We start from the raw sequence: 21,476 nt of genomic DNA on the forward strand, positions 1-21,476 counted from the left end.
GTCAGGCAGGGCTGTCCATTATCTCCATTGTTGTTCATTTTGGCATTGGAACCGTTGGCTAATGTCTTGCGAAATACACCACAATTTGTTGGAATTAGTTTAAATGGTCATCCATTAAAATCAGCTCTGTTTGCTGATGACATCTTACTTTTTGTAGGAAATCCACGCAAGAGTGTTCCTGTTATTATTAACTTATTTGAACAATTTCATTTAGTAGCAGGTTTAAAAATAAATTTTGCTAAATCAGAAGCTTTGGCTCTTAATGATAATTTATCTACTACTTGGCATGGTACTTTTCCTTTTCAGTGGGCTCCTGAAAAATTAAAGTATTTAGGAGCTTTTATTCCTAGACAGCTAGATAAATTGTATGATTTAAATATCCCTCCCTGCATAACACGCTTAGAGGAGCAGTTGAAGGTTTGGATATCTCTTCCACTTTCTTTATTTGGTCGTTGTGCATTGATTAAGATGGTGATTGTTCCTAAACTTTTATATCTTCTCCATATATTACCTTGTTGGTTGAGAGTTAAAGATCTTCAACGATTGCGATCTATTATTCAAAATTTTCTTTGGAAAGGAGGTCGAGCCCGTATGGCTTATAATATTTTGGTAAGTCCTAAAGAACAGGGTGGATTAAATATGCCAGATTTTCGACTATATAATGTAGCTTGCCAATTGCGTTTTATTAGTGAATGGATTACGGGAACTTATCGTTATTGTGAGCAGGGAATGTTGGATTGTATGTCTCGCCCAAGTTCTCCTCTTAGTATTATTCAATTACGCCCAGGCCATATATGTATTGTATCATTTCCTAGAATATTATTTGCTCCATGTATACGCGCTTGGAGATGGGTGCGACGTCGTGCACATTTATCAGGAGGAGCTTCTCTTTTAAATCCCTTTCTTGGTAATGTTAATTTTCTTCCTGGAATTGAGAATAAAGGTATTTATTTATCATGGGCAAATCGTGGATTAAAGCTTCCAATTCATCTATTTGATGCTGATTCTCATATCTTACTAGACTATGATACATTGGCATATACGTATCAGCTTCCAACAAAACATTTTTTTGCTTACTTACAAGTCCGTCACTATTTACATTCTTTCTTATGGAGTTCAGAAAAGTTAGCTGCTGAATCAAATTTTGCTATAAATATAATTGATACAGCATGTATGACAAACTCAATTACAGGTTGGGGAAAAGTAGTGAAGAAATTCATTAATGTTACTTGTTTGGTCTCTTTGGCATCTCGTTGGTCTAATATGATAGGAATACAAATTACACCATCTTATTTGAAATATTGCTTTAGGACATTATACATGTCTCTACCTGATTTAGGATTACGAGAAGTCCAATTTAAAATACTTCACTGTTTTTATTATGATGATATACGAAGAAATAGAATGAAGTTGACTTCTACTTCTTTGTGTAGTAAGTGTGGAACAATGGTTGGTACATTATATCATCGCTTGTTTACTTGTCCAAAATTAAATGCCTTTTGGGATTCAGTTTTTCATATGATTGCCAAATGTACAGATGTATTTATACCTGTCACTGGGCAAATATTATTAGATAGCTCTCATTTAGCAGACTTGCCATGCAACATTTCAAAACGGAAATTTGAGCGCATGGCTATTATGCTAGCATGTAGGACCATATTGGCGGATTGGATTGATCCAATGGCTATACCTACCTTAGCAGCGTGGACAAATAGAATGATATTACTTTTACAAATGGAATTTATGGACTTCCGTAGCGGTACACGTAAACCTGATAAATTGTATTGTGCTTGTTGGCAAGCTTATTACGCGATACTCCCTCAAGATTTACAAGCTGGTTTGATTGATTCTGGTTATAAACATGACTGGTCTTAAATGGAGGTTTATGTAATAAGAAATGTATGAATGTTGTGTTGAATGTGGTGTGGTTTTAAATGGATGAAAGATAATGTATGATTGTGATTGGGGATATTTGATTGATATTATGATTTATATATTGGATTATTTAATTTGATATTGTATTTTTATTGTATTGTGTTTTATTTTTGTAAGTTGTCTTTTATTTTTGTATTTATTTAAAAATATAATAAATATTATTTTGAAAAAAAAATTATCGGACGATAATTTTAATCGTTGAAAAACGATTCACATCCCTACTGCCCATGCCTTTGTATGCAAACATTTATTTGCATACTTTCTAAAACTGAAAGCAGAAGCGTAAATGATTTCCCCACCCCAGTTCCGGCCCCGGGAATGTCTCTTTGCAGTACATGGAAAAGTACATGCAAAATTGCTTCCAAGTATATTTTTATGTGTACAATCCTGGGGTAATTTTTAAAAAGCCCATTTATGCTTGTGAAACATTATGTTACAAGTGGAAATTATTTTGAAAATTATCTCCTAAAAACGTCCTTGTACTTTATACCTGCTGTACTTTTGGAAATCCCACGTTTGTGTGTTTATCCTCATCCCCCAACTAAACATCTATTGTTATGCCTCTTTATGCAGCTAAAAGTATGTGCACAATGGAACCATGCAGATGTTTGAGAAGGGCAGTTTTCAGTCACGATAGATACCTGGCAAATGCCTTTGAAAATTGCCTCTCTTTGAATTCTGTCATAATGAAAAAAGGGGTAAGATTATGTCTAATAGCTATACATGGCTCTAGTAGTGTAGAAAAAAATAGAGTCAAAAAGAATAGACATTCAATGCTTCTTCAACATTATTACAAAGCACCAAAAAGGAACATCAGTTTTCCATAAGCAAGTCAGACACAGTGATTTAGAAAATATCACTACCAGTCTTTTCTATCATCCACCCAGTGTATAATTTTTCAAAATCTTTATTTTATTCAAATGCACACAAAACACTATTCTCCATGGAAATGATGACTTCATAAACCACAAAGAGCAGTATAGGAACATAGTTGAAATATGTATTATTTAGTTATAATTAGTCCAATGCCCATATTTCCCTTTAGTCAAGATAGGCAGCTGCTTGGTGGTGCCATGGTGAAAGGAATACCTTCTCCTCTATCCCACTGGCACTTTGTCATGAGTACTGCTCCACCTGAGTGGCAGTGCCTCATCAGACCCTCCCCCTTAAAGGTGAAGAGACTTGCCGGCCAGCGGCATTCAGAGCACTGTCAAATAGAATCACCACTGGCCTGTCCCTGTATTTTAACAGGCTGGGTCTGAAGGGATGCTGCCACTTACACTGAGCGAGGTTTGTGAGAAAGTATCACCGCGGGACAGAGGGAAGACACCCCTGGAGCATGTCTAAAGGTAGAAACCCCTCCTTTCCGCCCAGTTCTGTATCTGTGGATGGAAAACCCTTCTCTGCATCCTTGAAAGTGTCCCCTTACACACGCCTGTACTTACAGCATGTATGAGATAAATCTGATACAGTGACCAGTGAGGTAGTCATATCTCAGAATAGTATTTATTTTTTGTGTCCCGTCTGCCTTTCCATGTATTCTACCAATTTTTGTAGAACTGCGGTTTACATTTTGCACTGCATATGTCACACACATTTTGAGTAAAATACAGTGCTGAAAACTGTGGAATGATGTGCAACATTATTCATGTTGACTAGATGGTAATTTTTCAAGTAATCCATTATAATGTATCACTTATTTCTTCTAGGGATGTCTGATAAAGAGATGATGAACAACAGTGCTCTCTGTCCAATCTCAAAAAATTTTAATAAGGTAAAATCAGCATACTTCTGTGTTTGGAAAAGACAAAGAATGTAACTTCACCAATTCTGAAAATATTCTGCATTTCCAATAAGCAGTATTTTTTTCCTAGAGATGTTTAGTCGTCTTCTTGTAAAATAGTGTGTAAAAAAAAAAACCACATATAAGAAAAAGATATTTTATTGTGTTTCTGGATTGTTCATACTTTATTTATAACATTTCTATACCACCCATCAACATTTCTGGGAGGTTTACAGTTTTACACTCATAAAATATGTAAAAACAAAAGACAATAAATAAGTCAAAACAACAATAAAACATATTACAGTAAAAACATTTAATGCAAAAACAAAACTCATTTACATATTCAGAAATAGCTCCATTCAATAGAATAAATTACACAGACCTCTTTCATCTCCAAAGTCGATACAGTAAAACAATCATTCCTAGTACTCAGCCCTTCATTCATTAACAGCCTCACTTAGAGGTTAATACAGCTCTTATTTCTAATCCAGTTTATATGCCTGGCTAAAGAGAGAACATTTTATCAGTTTTCTAAATTTCAATACAGAATTCTCCATTTTTGCTTCCAATAGTATAGTATTCCATAAAATTGGGTCCTGAACACAAAATAAACATTCTATAGACTCAACTAGCTTAATATGTCTAAGAGATGGAACATTCAGACAAGTACTGAGAAGCAAATCTTAAATGGTGTGTCGGCTGGTATACTTTCAGGGCAGCATTAAAACAGACTGGCACTAAGCCTTTAAAACCTTTAAAAATCAATAAAAGAATTTTGAATTTTACTCACCAAACAATAGGAAACCAATGATAATACTCTAAAATAGGTGAAGTATGTTGTCTAATTGGAGACCCTGAAATCACATATGCAGCAGCATTTTGTACATGCTTTTAGTGTTTGCGGCAAGCCTAGATAAGTTGAATTGCAATAGTAAAGTGTAGACATTACCAGTGAGTGAATAATAGCCTTTAAATCAACTTCATTAAGATTAGAACAGATTTTATAAACCATTCTTAACGTTATAGAAGGCAATTTTAACAACATTATTGATGTGTGGACAAAGAGATAAAGATGAGTCCAGAATAATCCCAAATTATGGGTCTTATTTGTTTTTTTGTGTATGTAAAATATTCACAACTAATAAAATCAGTGTAAGTGTCACCTTAGTTCCAATTTATTTATTTGCTACCTTGTGCCATTATAGCTATCTAGCACCTGTTCTATTTCTTTCAGCACTATAAAATGCAGATTATCCAACAATCCATTGTAGTAGGGTGATGGCATAGGGCAAACTATGCCATCACCCTACTACCCTACCTTTACCGCTGGATTTTCTAAGTTCTGTGAACTTAGAAAATCCAGCGGTAACGGGGGGGCAGGCCTGCGAAAGCCAGCAGCAATCGCAACTCCGTGGTGCTATCGCTGCTGGCTTTCGCACCCAATAGCACCACCGTGAAAGGTGGTGCTATTGGGTGCGATACTGGAGGCGATAAAGAGTCTTACCTTTCGCTGTCAGTGAATTAATCGCGGAGGCCGTCCTGACTCCTCCCCTTCTGGTGCGGACTCCACCCCAACTCCGCCCCGATTTAGTCCCTTTTCGCGTGCGATATCGTTGGAAAATGATCCCCTAAGTAAGAGTGCTGCAGCTCTGGATTTGTAGTAATAACACAGCAATGACCTTATAGAGGTCAATTCTTTGAATGATTTCAAAATACTCGGAAAATACTTTTTAAAATGTGTAACAGTGTATACTGTTAATACTGACTAGTAGTTCTTTTTTCCTTTCTCATTTATTGAAAGTGAATGGTTTAATCCATTCATTGTTATGAATACTTCTTATATAAATTATTGTTTTCTGCAAGTAGTACGTGCTTCCCAAATTTCCATATATGTATGTCTTACTCCTTGAATTGGCACACAAAGACAGTGGAAGAGCCCCAAACCTCAATATCAGTGGAAGCAAAAAGGAGAGGGGACACAATTTATTGTCCATAAATTAGTGCTGTTCCAGAGATATTTTATGAAAGTCTTAATTTCAATATATGCAAATGAATTAGCAGTCCCACGACTCGGGCTGATAAAAATTAAGTAAATATTTAATAGAATTGTAGCACAAAAACCCTGCCATAAATAAAATTGGTAAAATCAATTAAAAAGCAGGTATCAAATTAAAAATAAGGAGAAATAAAATATGCATAACCAAAATTAAACAAAGAAAGAGAGAGAGAGTGCCTCTGTATGGAAATCATTATGTCTCTCTCTATTTATACCACTGTAAAAAGGGGGTAGTTTTAACTCAGTTTGGAAGGGTGGTTTTACATACAATCAGAGGTATGAACAGCAAAGTTGACATCTCTGAAGATTTTCTGTCATTTGAATCGATGAAAGGTACAAGAAGAGTTGATTTGTACAATGCACTCTCTGGGGCAGATTTTCAAAGGAGAACGCGCCTAAGATACGCGTGTACCCCCCCGAAAACCTGCCCCAAGCTCCCTCTGCGTGCGCCGAGCCTACGTCCCGGGGCTTTCCTGGGGGGGCATGTCGGGGGCGTGTCGGGGGGGGGTGTCGCGGCCGGAGCATAATCGGGGGCGTGGCCGTGGGTGTGGTTCCGGCCCGGGGGCGTGGCCACGGCCTCCGGACCAGCCCCCAGACCGAAACATGGAGTGCCAGCAGCTGGCTCGACGTGAGCAAGTTACGCCTGCCTCAGGCAGGTGTAACTTTTGGAATAAAGGTAGGAAGGGGAATTAGTTAGGGCCCGGGAGGGGGGGGGTTAGGTAGGGGAAGGGAGGGGAAGGTGGGGAGAGGCAGAAGGAAAGTTCCCTCCGAGGCCGCTCCGATTTCGGAGCGGCCTTGGAGGGAACAGAGGCAGGCTGCGCGGCTCGGCGCTCACAGGCTGCCGATTTTGCGCAGCCTTGCATGCGCCAACCCCGGATTTTAAAAGATACGCGCGGCTAAGTGCGTATCTATTAAAATCCGGCGTACCCTTGTTTGCGCCAGGTGTGTGAACAAAAGTACGTACGCGCGTACTTTTCTAACATCTGCCCCTCTGCCTAGCTACAAACAAACTAGGTAGAGAGTGCATTGTACAAATCAACAGTATTCTTCAAAATTCACCGTTTCTTAGCTGTAGTTCTTCCTCCTTTGATATTATTTCTTACTATTGCATTTCTTTTCATTTCTTCTAACTTCTTATATTGCTTGCACTTTGTTTAAGAGTGTGCCTTTTATTATAGCCATCATGCTATTTTTAAATCATCCTCCATGAGTCCTATCCTTAGTTCATGCAATATTCATGCATTGCACATATTATTGTGATACCTGTGTAGAACTGTCATAGAAACATAGAAATGATGGCAGAAAAGGACCTAATGGTCCATCCAGTCTGCCCAGCAAACTTATGATAGTATCTGCCACACAGGTTACCCCTATGCCTATCAGTTTCTCAAACAGTAAAAGTCAGGGCCCTTGTTGGTTACTGTCTGAATCCAATTCCCTGTAACTCCTTGCTGTTGAAGCAGAGAGCATTGATGGAGTTGCATTAATAGTATGTAGGCTTATTGGTTAAGGGTAGTAACTGCTACAACAGCAAGTTATCCCTATGCTCTCTTTTCTTCATTTCCATTCTCTAGTTTTAGGGATCCACAATGTTTAACCTATTCCTCTTTGAATTCTTTCACTGTTTTCATCTTCACCACCTCCTCCGAAAGGGCATTCCAGGCATCCACCACCCTCTCTGTGAAGAAATGTTTCCTGACGTTGGTTCTGAGTCATCCTTCCTGAAGTTTCATTTCATGACCCCTAGTTCTACTGATTTCTTTCCAACAGAAAAGGTTTGACGATTGTGCATTATTAAATCCTTTCAGATATCTGAAGGTCTGTATCATAACTCCCCTGCACCTCCTCTCTTCCAGGGTATACATATTCAGATCGCCTCATAGGTCTTCTGATACAGACCCCACACCATTTTGGTCACTCTGCTCTGGACTGCCTCTTTCATGTCTTTATTCCGCTTCAGATACAGACTCCAGAACTGAACACAGTACTCCAAATGAGGCCTCACCAAGGACCTGTACAAGGGCATTAGCACTTCCTTTTTCTTACTGGTTATTCCTTTCTCTATGCAGCCAGCATTCTACTGGCTTTAGCTATTGCTTTGTCACATTGTTTTGCCATCTTCAGATCTCCAGACATTATTACCCCAGCCTTACATCCCCCATCACATATGGCTCTTTTGGATTACTGCACCCCAGATTCATGGCTGTGCACTTCTTGGCATTGAATCCCAGCTTACATCAAAGTAAACAAAGTCTCTACAGAAATCCCCCTGCAATAATCACAAAAAGAAGTACCAGGGACTCAATATTCTCCTTGTCAAACTCTGATGTCTGGTACCCCTTCTGTAAGTGATAATCACTCTTTGGTTATAACGCCAATTAAAGCTGGTACTGTTGTGCTTTGTACACAGCTTTTAAATATGTTCCCGTATAATCGTGCTCAATTTTTAACTTTCTTTTAAATGCAAATAAAATACTATCTTATATGCAATTACATATCCTCCAACTCTCCTAAAAAGGTCAGCTCGAATCATATACCCAATTGAAGCCCATCAAACTTATCTTATTGAACGCAATAAGCGGTTCTTGCTGGCTATGGTCATAAGTTCCTCATTGTGGAGTTGAGCCTCATGCCCGCCCGACACTACCAGTGTTTCAACGCTATGGGGCGGATTTTAAAAGGCGCGCGAATAGCCTACTTTTGTTTGCGCTCCAGGCGCAAACAAAAGTACGCTGGATTTTAGTAGATACGCGCGGAGCCGCGCGTATCCACTAAAATCCTGGATCGGCGCGCGCAAGGCTATGAATTTTGTATAGCCGGCGCGCGCCGAGCCGCGCAGCCTACCCCGTTCCCTCCAAGGCCGCTCCGAAATCGGAGCGGCCTCGGAGGGAACTTTCCTTTGCCCTCCCCTCACCTTCCCCTCCCTTCCCCTACCTAACCCACCCGCCCGGCCCTGTCTAAACCCCCCCCTTACCTTTGTCGGGGGATTTACGCCTCCCAGAGGGAGGCGTAAATCCCCGCGCGCCAGCAGGCCTCCTGCGCGCCGGGCCGCGACCTGGGGGCGGTTACGGAGGGCGCGGCCACGCCCCCGGGCCGTAGCTACGCCCCCGTACCCGCCCCCAAAACGCTGCCGACATGCCCCCGAAACGCCGCAACGACCGGGCCCGCCCCCAACACGCCCCCCTCCGAGAACCCCGGGACTTACGCGAGTCCCGGGGCTCTGCGCGCGCCGGGAGGCCTATGTAAAATAGGCTTCCCGGCGCGCAGGGCCCTGCTCGCGTAAATCCGCCCGGTTTTGGGCGGATTTACGCGAGCAGGGCTCTGAAAATCCGCCCCTATGCATCTGCTTCAGGGGCAAGAGAGTTGTGTAGCATAGCTTCTCCTTCTAACCGCGGTATTTGTTTTTGTGATTGAAACCCAGCTGCCAAAACTTCGACCACTCTTCCAGCTTTCTTAAATCACTTCTCATTCTCTCTACTCCTTCAGTCGTGTCCACTCTATTGCAGATCTTAGTATCATCTGCAAATAGGCAAATTTTACCTTCTATCCATTCCACAATGTCACTCACAAAAGATATTGAACAGAACCGGTCCCAACACCAATCCCTGTGGCACTCCACTTAACATCGTTCTTTATTCAGAGTAAGTTCCATTTACCATTATGGTCTGTCTCCTATCAGTCAACCAGTTTGTAATCCACTCCACCATCTTGGCGCTCACTCCCAAACTTCTCATTTTATTCACAAGTCTCCTATGAGGGATCGTTTCAAAAGCTTCACTGAAATCCAAGTAGATTACATCTAGCGCTCTTCCTTGATTCAATTCTCTAGTCATCCAATCAAAAAAACTAATCAGATTTGTCTGACACGTCCAGCAATTCATCAGATTGTAGATAGTTCACTATCCTTTCCTTCAGTAGAATCTCCATTAATTTTCACACCACCGAGGTAAGGCTAACCAGTCTATAATTTCTGGCCTCCTCTCTGCTACCCTCTTGTGAAGCGGGCCCACCACTGCTTTTCTCCAATCCTGCGGCACCACACCTGTTTTCAGGGATCTATTAAACAGATCCTTCAGCGGACCTGCCAGCACATCTCTGAGCTCTCTCAGTATCCTGGAGTGTATCTCATCTGACCCCATGGCCTTGTCCACTTTCAGTTTGCCTAGCTCCTCCCATACATTCACTTCTGTAAACCGAGTTTTGTCTACTCCATCCCCATCTAGGGGCGTGTTAATCAGCAACGGGTCTTTAGTGAATACCGAACTGAAATATTTGTTTAATATTTCTGCCATTTCTTCGTTACTCTCCACACATTGCTTCTTGTCACCTTTCAACTTTACTGTACCACTTCTGATCTCCCTTCATTGATAAAATTCAGCAAAGCAGTTCCCTGATTTTGGGAATGTTTAAGGAGGGGCTTCCCAAAACATTGAACACCCATGTCTCATCACACCATTAAACACATTTTCTTTTACGTTTTCTTTCACAATTTATAACTGATAAAGGTTGTGATTGCATTAACTCTTTCCTAAATATGCCTGTCATATAAATCAGCATGTTAAGTTGATCACATTCTGACAATGTTATGGTATTTATTTTATTTATTGTTTATTTTAAAACATTTATATTCCATACAATTCTATGTTGTATGCGGCTTACAAATAAAAACATGTGTATTTACATAAAGCAGAACCAAAAAAACATCACAAATGAATCTGCTATAAAATTCATTAAGGAGTTACTGTACAAAACATACTGTAAGGACCATGTTCACAAAAGTTAACTATTAAAGGTGTGTCGCAATTATAGCATAAAGGCCTCCTTAAAAAAGAAAGTTGTTAACTGCTTTTTAAAAGTTGAAAAATACGGTTCTTTCCGAAGATTCTCTGGCATAGAGTTCTACAATAGAGGTCTGGCTACTGCAAAAGTTTGGGGTTTTTTTGCGATACTCACGCTAACAGGATTGAGGGCACAAATGGTACATTAAACAGACAATTTATTTATTTAGAGTTTTTCTATACCGGCATTCATGATACAATCACATCATGTTGGTTTACAAATAGCAGGGGGTGTAATAACTTAGAACATTGAACAAGTGAGAAGAAGCAATGAAGTTACAATAAAACAGGGCTGCTCGAACTGGGGGAAGAAGAAAAAGCTAGAATAACTTAACAGTAAGAGGAGTAATTATTTACATTGTTCTGAAGCGTCTCTCTATAGTTGTTGCTGAGAATCAGTTAATTTCCGACTTATCTTATCAATTTCTTATCTTATCAATATCTTATCTTATCAATTTCCGACATCTTATATTTCCATCAGATCTGTAGATCTTCACAAGTGCACATATACATTGTGACATACACTGTGGCATGTCATTGCTTAATGCTCTGTGGATCAGTATAAGAATTTTATACTTTATTCTCTACTGGACTGGTAGCAAATGGAAATAATATAGAATACGGGTAATATGTTTATCGGAAGCACTGGTTAAAACTCTTGCTGCTGAATTTTGAATCATCTGCAATGCTTTCTTTATTCAATCAGGCAGACCGAGGTAGATGGAGTTATGGTAATTGAGTTTTGACAAATTCAGCAATTGTAATGGTCGGGGAGTGGTTGAAGTCGCTAGGTGATGCTTTCTTAATTCCCATAGACAAACAGAAAATATCTTCACACTGATTTTCACAATTATTACCTCAGTAAATTGAATATATTTAATAATCTAGGACTAATAAAAATTGCAATGCAGATAAGAAAAAACTATAATGTAAACAAGGAAAAATAATACACATGCAATAGAAGATAAGATACAAGAAAATATGTGCATAGAATAAATAAATCAAAACCAGGACATATATATATATATATATATATATATATATATATATATATATATATTTTTTTTTTTTTACAATGTACAACTAAATTTGCTCACTTCCCTGAAGTCGTCCCATGAATCTCAGCATTGGAACAGTCAGAACTCTTAGTACTTCATTGCTGGAACACTGGCATGTCATGGGACATCTTGCATTACCGCCAGTATTGAGGTGTTGGTCTTGTAAGGTGGTTTATACAGAATAGCTCGTTCTTTGTCTAATTTTTCCCACCAATACCTAGCAATAAATCATGTTTTGTACTCTTTCCTTTCCCTTGCATTCCAGCCCTAGGGCAGAGAGGCCCTGCCAGGCATTTTCTCAAAAAGGTCTGCGGAATGTGACCTATTGGTAGCTTAGGCCTGTCTTTGCGATATAATTTGCCCCCTGGTATAGCACTATCCCATTGGTTATCCTCTTTCCACCTCGTCTCTAATATGTCAATTAATCTATGTCATCATTCACTGCTATACAGTCTAATTCTCCCATCTTACTTCTTAGACTTCTGGCATTAGCATACAAACATTTCAAAGTGAGTTTTTTTGTTTGTATTTACATTCTGCTTTTCAGTTGTCAGGGATAAATTGGAATCTTTTAACTCAGGTGAGTTTTTAATTACAGGCACTTCGACTACTTTTGTTATTAGTGGAACCTCTCTGTTGGATCCCCTAACTCTAATGCTTCATTAGTGTCCTTTGAAGGTACCTCCCTCCGAACCATGCGCTGCTGAGCGACTGTCAGCTTTCCCCTTTGTTCTAGTTTAAAAGCTGCTCTATCTCCATTTTAAAGGTTAGCGCCATCAGCCTAGTTAAGGTGGAACCCATCCCTTCAGAAAAGACTCTTCCTTCCCCAAAATGTTCCTCAGATCCTTACAAAACTGAATCCCTCTTCCTTGCACCATCGTCTCATCCATGCATTGAGACTCTGTAGCTCTTCCTGCCTCTGAGGACATGCACGTGGAACAGGGAGCATTTCAGAGAATGCTACCCTGGTGGTTCTGGATTTCATTTTTCTACCTAAGAGCCTAAATTTGTCTACCAGAACCTCCCCCCCACATTTTCATATGTTGTTGGTGCCCACATGTACCTCGACAGCCGGCTCCTCCCCAGCACTGTATAAAATCCTATCTAGGTGATGCGTATAGAGTCCACTACCTTTGCACCAGGTAGTCATGTTACCAGGCGATCCTCACGCCCACCAGCCCCCCAGCTATCTACATTCCTAATAATCGAATCACCAAGTATGATGGCCGACCTGATCCTTCCCTCCTTGGCAGAAGTCCTGGAAGACACAATGCACCACCTAGAGAGCAGGTCCTTGCTACAGGATCATTTCCTGCTGCACCAAGTTGATGCTCTCCGTTCATGAGACCTTTCTCCTCCAAGGCAGCACCAGGGATGCCAGTCTGAAGTTGGGACTTGGCTGTTATGTCCATGAAGGTCTCATCTGTATACCTCTCTGTCTGCCTCAGCTCCTCCAGGTCTGCCACTATAGCCTCCAGAGATTGGACTCGTTCTCTGAGAGACAGGAGCTCTTTGCATCGCATGCACACGTACAACTTTTCACCGGCGGGTAAAAAATCATACATGTGATACTCGATGCAAAAGACTGGGAGTCTCCCCTCTTGCTGCTGGACTGCTGCCTTCATCTTAAATTTGTTCAGTTCCTAGTTAAGTTTTAGGTTGCTATGGGTGTAGGATTGCATACAATTAGGGTCCTTTAAAAGTATTAGTATATTTACTATATATATCTGGTAGTAAACTACAAGGGAATGATCAAACTTTGGATAAGGTATAAGGAATTTCTGAGTTTAAGTTAAAAGGCTGATTTTTTTTTTAATTTTTAAATTTAATTTTTATTTTAAGTGTGAAAGTGACACCTGCCTATAAATTAAAGGATGAGCTAGGGGTGGGTGGGAGAGAGGTGGGAGGGTTGGGAAATACAAACACACAAAGTTCTGTTTGTTGCCTGACTTTCTGACTACCTGTTTAAAACAAAACACACAAACACACTAAATAACATACCCCAGTAGTTTAGTTCTCCCCAATACTTTTAAGTTTTAAAAATTTCTCCAAGCAATACTTACTGATTGTTATGTAGTGCTCACTGTTACCAAGCACTACTTGATAGTGAATCCTAGTGTAGATCGACTGTCTTACCTTAGGCCGTAGTTGACCCAGATGACTGGAACTGGATGAGAACTCAGAGATACTTCCAAAAACACAGTCCAGAGAAAGACAGCCAGTAATCTGATCCAGGTCGTGGGTAGGCAGCAGACAGGTGATATCCAGATAAGTCCAGAGTCAGGGCAGGCAGCAGGCAGAAGAGTTGTCCAAGTCCAATCCGAGTCGTAGCCAGGGAGTAAGAAGGTGATCCAGGGGCAGAGCAAAGTCAGGGCAGGCAGCTGGTAAGAGAGTAGTCCCAGTCCAGTCCGAATCGTAGGCAGGCCGCAAGAAGGTGATCCAGGGGCAGAGCAGGGTCAAAACAAGGTCAGCAGCACAAAGTAATAACAAGAGCACAAGCAAGCCTGTAGCCGAGGCAATGCTGTGCTGGGCTCAGGTCTTTAAATACTGAAAGTTCCCGCGCATAGTGAGCACTTCCGGGAACTGATGTGCCCTTTAAGGGGGGGGCGGAGTCTGGGCCTGAGATGCGTCCGGCCACGCTGCTGCCGACAGATGCCGCCGCGCAGCGAAGCAGGGGGAAGTCCCGAGCCTGGTGGACGTCGAACGGTAACACCTTGTGAATAAAAAGGTATATTAAAAAAAAAAAGTATGCAGGCTGTGAAAGAGTGCCTCATATGCGAGGGGGACGGGTAAATAATCAACAACATTTTTATCTGGATAAAACATATTTACCTACGTAAGAACTTTTGATTATTGCCCCCAAATGATGAATTATATTGTCCATCCAACTCTTGAATGAGTGAGGAGTAACAGGAAGCGAGTGTGTGTATTCAACCCCTACCTGAGCAGTACAAACCTGAACAATTTCTCTGGGCTTGAAACATATGTGGGCTCCTGGCATACAGATAAGCCTGGTCTTTTAGACTGTCCACAATTTCTCAAAAGAAACAAGAGAACATTACTGTTCTGCTCACCAGTTTATCAATCCATACACATTGTCATATTGATTAAATAATTTTATTTCAAAAATTCTATATTCACAATGTTTTCACTTATTTAAATAAAGCATTCACACCTCATTCACACTACCAACATCCCACTCAAAATATACTAGTATTTTTTTAAAAACCCACACTTATTTCATAACCACAAATGTGCAGAGATGCACCCCAACATATCAAAGTCCCATACAGGTCCAACCTTCTTCTTATAAATGAGTGCTGACTTCTTATCAACGTTTGAATCTTTTTTTCACAAAATGGATCCTCAATGGTTCAAAATTTAGTTCCCAAAGATAGAAATATCAAAATATTGTTTCGAAAACCCAGCTCAATTTATAAAAACTGTTATTTCAACAGCCCTTATTTCAAAAGGCCAGTTCAATTCCCAATGGTGGAAGATGTAAAAATGTTGTTTCAAAAGCCCGACGTCATGGCGTTTCGGCGGCATCCCGTCTGCATCAGGAGCACTTCACAAAGATGTTAGCACATTCAAATCCACCATGATGAATTTTTAGCCTCTGTATCGAGCTCTTTGTATTAAAAATCACTTTTATCAAGGCTACCATTAGATATTGAAGACCCGAACATTACATCCCATGTTTAACAACAGCCACCATTTTCTTTCTCATTCAGAGCTGTTTGTTCAATGTTCTACTTCCACTGCTGCACCGCTGTGCGTGCAACTTTGTATCCACTGCTTTTATCACAGTTGCACTCAAAACTCTCCTTCAAAACCCCATCTGTTGAAAATGGTTAACAACTTATTCACTTTCTTTCAATATTGGAAGCCCCTCCAAGTCCCATCCGGATCATCTGTGAAATATACAATATATATGTATAACAAATTCTTACCCCTAATTACATGCTATCTAATAGGTCTTAAGATAGCATGTAATTAGGGGTAAGAATTTGTTATACATATAGGGCCGGATTTTAAATGCCCTGCGCGCGTAAATCTGGCCGGATTTACGCGCGCAGGGCCCTCATGCGCCGGCACGCCTATTTTGCATAGGCGTGCCGGTGCGCGCAAGTCCCGGGGCTTTGAAAAAGGGGCGTGTCGGGGGCGAGTCCTAAATGACGTGGCGTTTCGGGGGCGTGACGCGGCATTGCGGGGGCGGGCCCGGGGGTGTGGCGCCGGCCCAGGGGCGAGGGTCGAGGACTCCGGACCAGCCCCTGGGTCGGGTGATGGCGCGCCAGCAGCCCGCTGGCGCGCGCAGATTTACATCTGCTTTTAGCAGGCATAAATCATGCAACAAAGGTAAGGGGGGGGTTTAGATAGGGCCGGGGGGGTGGATTAGGTAGGGGAAGGGAGGGGAAGGTGGGGGGAGGGCGAAGGAAAGTTCCCTCCGAAGCCGCTCCGAAATCGGAGCGGCCTCGGAGGGAACAGGCAGCGCGCGCTGGGCTCGGCGCGCGCAGGTTGCACAAATGTGCACCCCCTTGCGCGCGCCGACCCCGGATTTTATAAGATACGCGTGGCTACGCGCGAATCTTATAAAATCCAGCGTACTTTTGTTTGCGCACGCGCAAAATTATAAAATCTACCCCATATATTGTATATTTCACAGATGATCCGGATGGGACTTGGAGGGGCTTCAGCGTGTGTACATTTCCTGAAAAAAATTTTGTGTAATAATAGCATGTATAACTTGTGCAGGGTAGATTTGGTGGGATAATTTGCAAAGCAGATTTATGGACTTTGAAAACTGGTATAACTTGATGACTTTCTCATTTGGGCTGTTTGAAAATTAACTCTCCCTGAGGAAGAGTGACTGCATTGTCCCTAAGATTAGGTCAGTGAAAATGTTGAGTTGCATTGGTATCTTATGAATAGAAGCACTTCCCGTTAGAAGAAAGACAGATTTTTGTTTGCAGTGGAAGTCTAGATGGAAATGGGTATTTGTGGACCATCCATAGTCCCAGGCAAAAAGTTGAAAGACCATCTGTCAGAAAAAACAATTAAAAAACAACAAAAAGACATAGCTGTAAAAAAATAATTTAAATGTCTATAAAATCATCATGAGGAATGTGGTCTGTATCCAGTGCCATGGGTTCAGGATCTGCAGCCTGCAGTACTTAGAAGCTAGGGACTGTGTTTTTCTGCATGAAAGGTGAATCTCAGTGTGGTAAGTCCAGCAATGGACAAAATAGTAATGATAAAATGTGTCCCCAAAAAATGCTTGTCCATAAATATCTGGCAGAATCTTACTAAACATTTTCATGAGTTGGCACGTAGAAAGCTTAAGGAGACTGTGCTACAGAAGCTTTCTGGATTCAGTTATGGATTTCAAAGGAGTTATATCGCTGTACTGGCACTATGTTGTTACCCGTAGACACCAGTGATTTGCCAATTCATTAGGTGCTGAAAATTGAACTAATTGACAATGTGTTTGTAATGCATTACATTAAAGGGAATGAATTCTAAAAGGGGATTATCACTCATAATGTATTTAATATGCTCGTAGCATATTAAAGCTAAAATTTAAGAGCTGTCTATTAACCTGTCTACACAGTGAAACAATTCTCTCTCGAGCTGAACTAATGCCCTCTACATCCATTCTTCATTTTGTATTCTTATAGATTTATTTCAGTCTGTATAAGATCATCCAGATGAGTTATAGTTTAACAGTTGCATTATTTTCTGCATGATTTATATTCTGTTAAACTATATAAAAACATTATTATTTTCCCCATTGGGCATGTAATTTGCTAATAGAATATATCTTTTCAGTTCATTTTTTATTTTGTATGGTATATTTATGCTAGTTTATTTTATAATTTCTTTGTTTCATTGCATTTTATTTTTCAGACACCTCTCATTGAACACCCCATCCTGCTTCGTCCTGCTAAAACCATTACTCAGGTAATGGGATGTTGCTGTATAGCTCAGCTGTATTAGGAGCCCTCAGTAGAATAAGACAGTATTCCCTCAGACTGAGGCACAATTTGCAGCAGAAAATGATATGCTGCCCTACACTATTTGCAAAGCAGTTGGGGACTATTGCATTTATCAGATTGTGTAATAGGGAAGCAGCTGTGCAAAAGCAATAGCGCTTTGTGACTGTGTTAGTTATCACAAAGCAGAGATATCAAATATTGACGCACAGTGTGACATCTTTTTTAACTTGTATTCCTTCCTTGTTGATTATCCTCCTAAGGTTCCATCAGAAAGAATCCTCAGAGCTGGAAAGATTTTAAGGAATGCAATCCTTTCCCGAGCTCCTCACATGATAAGAGATCGTAAATATCATTTGAAGACTTACCGGTAAGCAAGCAAGAAAATTGTGTAGAAGTATATAATAAATGAATAATAGTATTGTACTGCCATATCTTGCAAGATGGCAACTCAAACCTTGATGGGCAGTGATCTGTCAACAAAGTTTTACAATTATTCCTTAATGAGCTTATTACCTGAGTATAACATAAGTACAAAGACATGACATTTTTCAGCCTTTGAATCTCATTACAATAAAAATTGATTGTGAGCAAGTCTAACAAAACGTAACTGCAACATATTTGGAAAAACAACTTAATACTCGTTATTAACTAGTTGAATATTGTGGCTGCCCTGCTAATTTACTTGAACATGTAGAAATAAAGATCAAAAACCAAGCTGAAGGTGACTGTTTTTATTGACAGTGCATTTATGGCTTTCTGAAGGTTTATTAACTAGTTGAAATGATAGCTATATGTTGTCATAAAGCTAAAACACCTTTCTACTGTACGGTATGTTTTACGTTTTGTACTATTTTTAAGACTGTGAATTGAGAATGCTCAGACAAGAGGAGTTGTTTCTATGAATATTATAAAGTATTGTATATCACCAGACCGTTGTAAGGGCCTTTATTGATTCCGCACTCTGCTGGCTTTTTGAAATGTATCCCTTTAACCCAGATTTTATTTCCTTGATACGTTTCTCTCTGGCATTCGTGAATGATTAAATGAGACATTTCTGTGGTTAACTATTCCACATCTGACTCATTAACAGCTATTACAAGGACTGTTTTCTTCTCTGATTTTTCATGGTAACAAGAATGAACATCAGTTACACTGTAGAATATGTTGGGAGCAGGCAACAGGAAAGCAGACTTTCTCATTGTTTTGTACATAGCTGGGTCACTTTTATCCGTGCAGATAGCAGGCCGAATTCAGATACAGGCAACAGTCATGCATCTCACACACAAGAAGATAAGAGCCAGAAAAGACCCAATCAGTTGGATAGGCCAGTTTGGCTTTACTGGACACGCACTTTATTATGAGAGATGGGCATACTTGGTAAATGCTTCAACTGGGCCATATGTTTGTTTATTTATTTATTTATTTATTTAAATTCTTTTAATATACCGATGCTCAAGACTAGGTCTTATCGTACCGGTTTACACTGGAACTGGGGGGAAACCAATTAACAACTATATAGAAGATAAAGTTACATTAAACAGGGAGCATAAACATGGGCTTTGGAAGAAAGGAAAGATTTCAAACTAATACAACTGGAGAGTACTGAAAATAGACAGCGACAAACAATTAAGTAGCGAGACATATCAGGTTAACATAAAGTTGCTGAATTCGGCTGGAGATTTATCGTAGGCAGTTATTAGCATAGCATTTTTGAGGAAGGAGGAACAGGGGAGGTAAACAGGGGGGGGGTGGCAGGGCAGGGGGGGGAGGGAAGAAATAAGGAATGTGTGTAAGAAGGTGTGTAAGCTGAAGTACTATGAAGAAAAACATGAGCCAGATCAATCCAATGTTCCAGCCAAGACAAAAAAAGTGGTAGAAGGAAATTAAATGAAAAATATTCTGAGTTTTACCACAGATGCCAGCTGTGCATATAGTGATATATGAAACATAAAATAAATGTTATCAGATAGTGCCAGCTTTGGCAAGGAGAAATACTAAGGAAGCTTATACTGGGAGTAAGTGCTTCTGGTGCAGAATGCCTAAGCAGTGCCAATTTATGCAGCTATCAGGCATCCCATCTTACTGGTAGACAGAATTAATTTAGGGGTATGCAATTGTCTGGCAACTCAGCTCTCAGATTCTGTGTTCTGACAGATATTCATATATTCCTCCTCTAAGGGTCTTATTTTTAGAACTGATGAAACAGCAAGGGAGGCTATCTAACCAAGCCGTGGAGGCAACAGTACAGAATTAGAAGCCAAATGTCCGATCTGGATTCTTTATTGGACAGAGACAAATATCTTTAGACAAGCCCGACTCAGGCCGAGTTTCGCCCTCTTACAATAGGGCTGCGTCAGGGCTCAGCTTTATCATTTTAGGATTTCTGAGTGTCCGGGTCAGAAATTACAATTGTGCATCAATTGGTCTCTGGCAAAATTGTATTATTCTATGCCGCAGTGTTATTTGAAAAAACAACGCTCCTCAGTAGATTTGATGCACTGGCAAATCTCTGGTATCATAGCGGCAAAACAACTTTGTCTGTCTTTTCGATTGGAGAGAGACAAATTTTGCCAGAGACCAATTGATGCACAATAAAGAATCCAGATCGGACATTTGGCTTCTAATTCTTATTTTTAGAACTGACATCACAGACTGAGTAATGTGAGAATGGCACTGTACTGATGAATGCATTTTAATCCAAAGATTGTGGGCATCTTGGAATCCTGGAAAGTTAAGATAGGATTTGAAGCAAACTTTTCAAAGTTGTTTCCTAATTCTGAAGTAAACTAGATCAATGTTAAACATAAAATGGAATGAATAAACTCATGATGTATCCTGATGGGGGAATAAATCAAACTTAAATAACCATTCCATGCAAGTTCTATTCAAATACTTAGGCGTGTCTGATTTATGTATAAAAATCATACGGATTGTCCTGGTCTGTATTCAAGTCTACTGTAGTATAGCTCAGGCCTGAGTAGGTAGGGAAGACAGTTGCAGCTTGTATGGCTAACTGTGTTGGTCATACAGCAATGTTACGAGGTGATGTATCAAAGGAAATAGTTGTCTGACCTTTGGATTTGGTAAAATACTCATCCAGGTATGCTGCAAGGGGCAAAATGGGGATTTAAAACAATCATTTATGACTACAACATAGGGCCTGATTCATCAAGGTATTTTTCCAATAGACACAGAATGGAAAGAAAGCCTTAGTGAATCAGACAGATAGTTTGTTCTGAAAAAAAAAAAAAGAGAGTTTTTAGCAATGTAATAAAATATAGGAAAGGAATATATAGTCCTGAAGTAAATAATATTCTTGATTTAATTTTTAGTACATGCACAAGGTGTCCATTTCTATTACTGAGCTCAAACCCAAATGGGATAGACTCCATACTTTATCTGTTGTGACGACGGGCAAAAAATGTAGACCCCCCTTGCCCAAGGTGGTGTTAGCACAACCTGAGAGGGCGAACCCTCACAGGTCCCCACCGTAGGGAAGCGAGGCCGGGCTGTTGCAGGGGCCGGCTGGAGCTTCACAAATACCAACCCCGTTCTCCGCAGGTTGAGCCCTTGGGTGCGAGGGCCGGCTGGAGCTTCACAAATACCAACCCCGTTCTCCGCAGGTTGAACCCTTGGGTGCGGGGGCCGGCTGGTCTTAGGTGGGCCCCTGTGAAAACAGTCAGATAGCAGCCGGGAGCGTCATCCAAAGTTGGTCGAAGATCAGAAGCCAAGGGATCACTGATAGCCAGTCCAGAGTCAAAAGCCAGAGAGTCACCGATAGCCGGTCCAAGGTCGAAGCCAGAAGAG

At 40.5% G+C, this 21,476-nt stretch overlaps 1 protein-coding gene across 1 annotated transcript in view; it reads left to right on the forward strand.

Annotated features, from left to right (window-relative positions):
- Nucleotides 1-21,476, forward strand: part of RAPGEF4 (Rap guanine nucleotide exchange factor 4) — a 464,996-nt gene that overhangs the window by 255,351 nt on the left and 188,169 nt on the right. The window contains exons 7-9 of the mRNA XM_029605798.1: nt 3,645-3,709; nt 17,581-17,634; nt 17,930-18,036. Of these exons, the coding sequence (XP_029461658.1) occupies nt 3,645-3,709; nt 17,581-17,634; nt 17,930-18,036 (226 nt within the window). The remainder of the gene's footprint in view (nt 1-3,644; nt 3,710-17,580; nt 17,635-17,929; nt 18,037-21,476) is intronic.

This window comes from Rhinatrema bivittatum, chromosome 6 (assembly GCF_901001135.1).
Source record: "Rhinatrema bivittatum chromosome 6, aRhiBiv1.1, whole genome shotgun sequence".
In the NCBI taxonomy this organism is placed as follows: Eukaryota; Metazoa; Chordata; class Amphibia; order Gymnophiona; family Rhinatrematidae; genus Rhinatrema; species Rhinatrema bivittatum.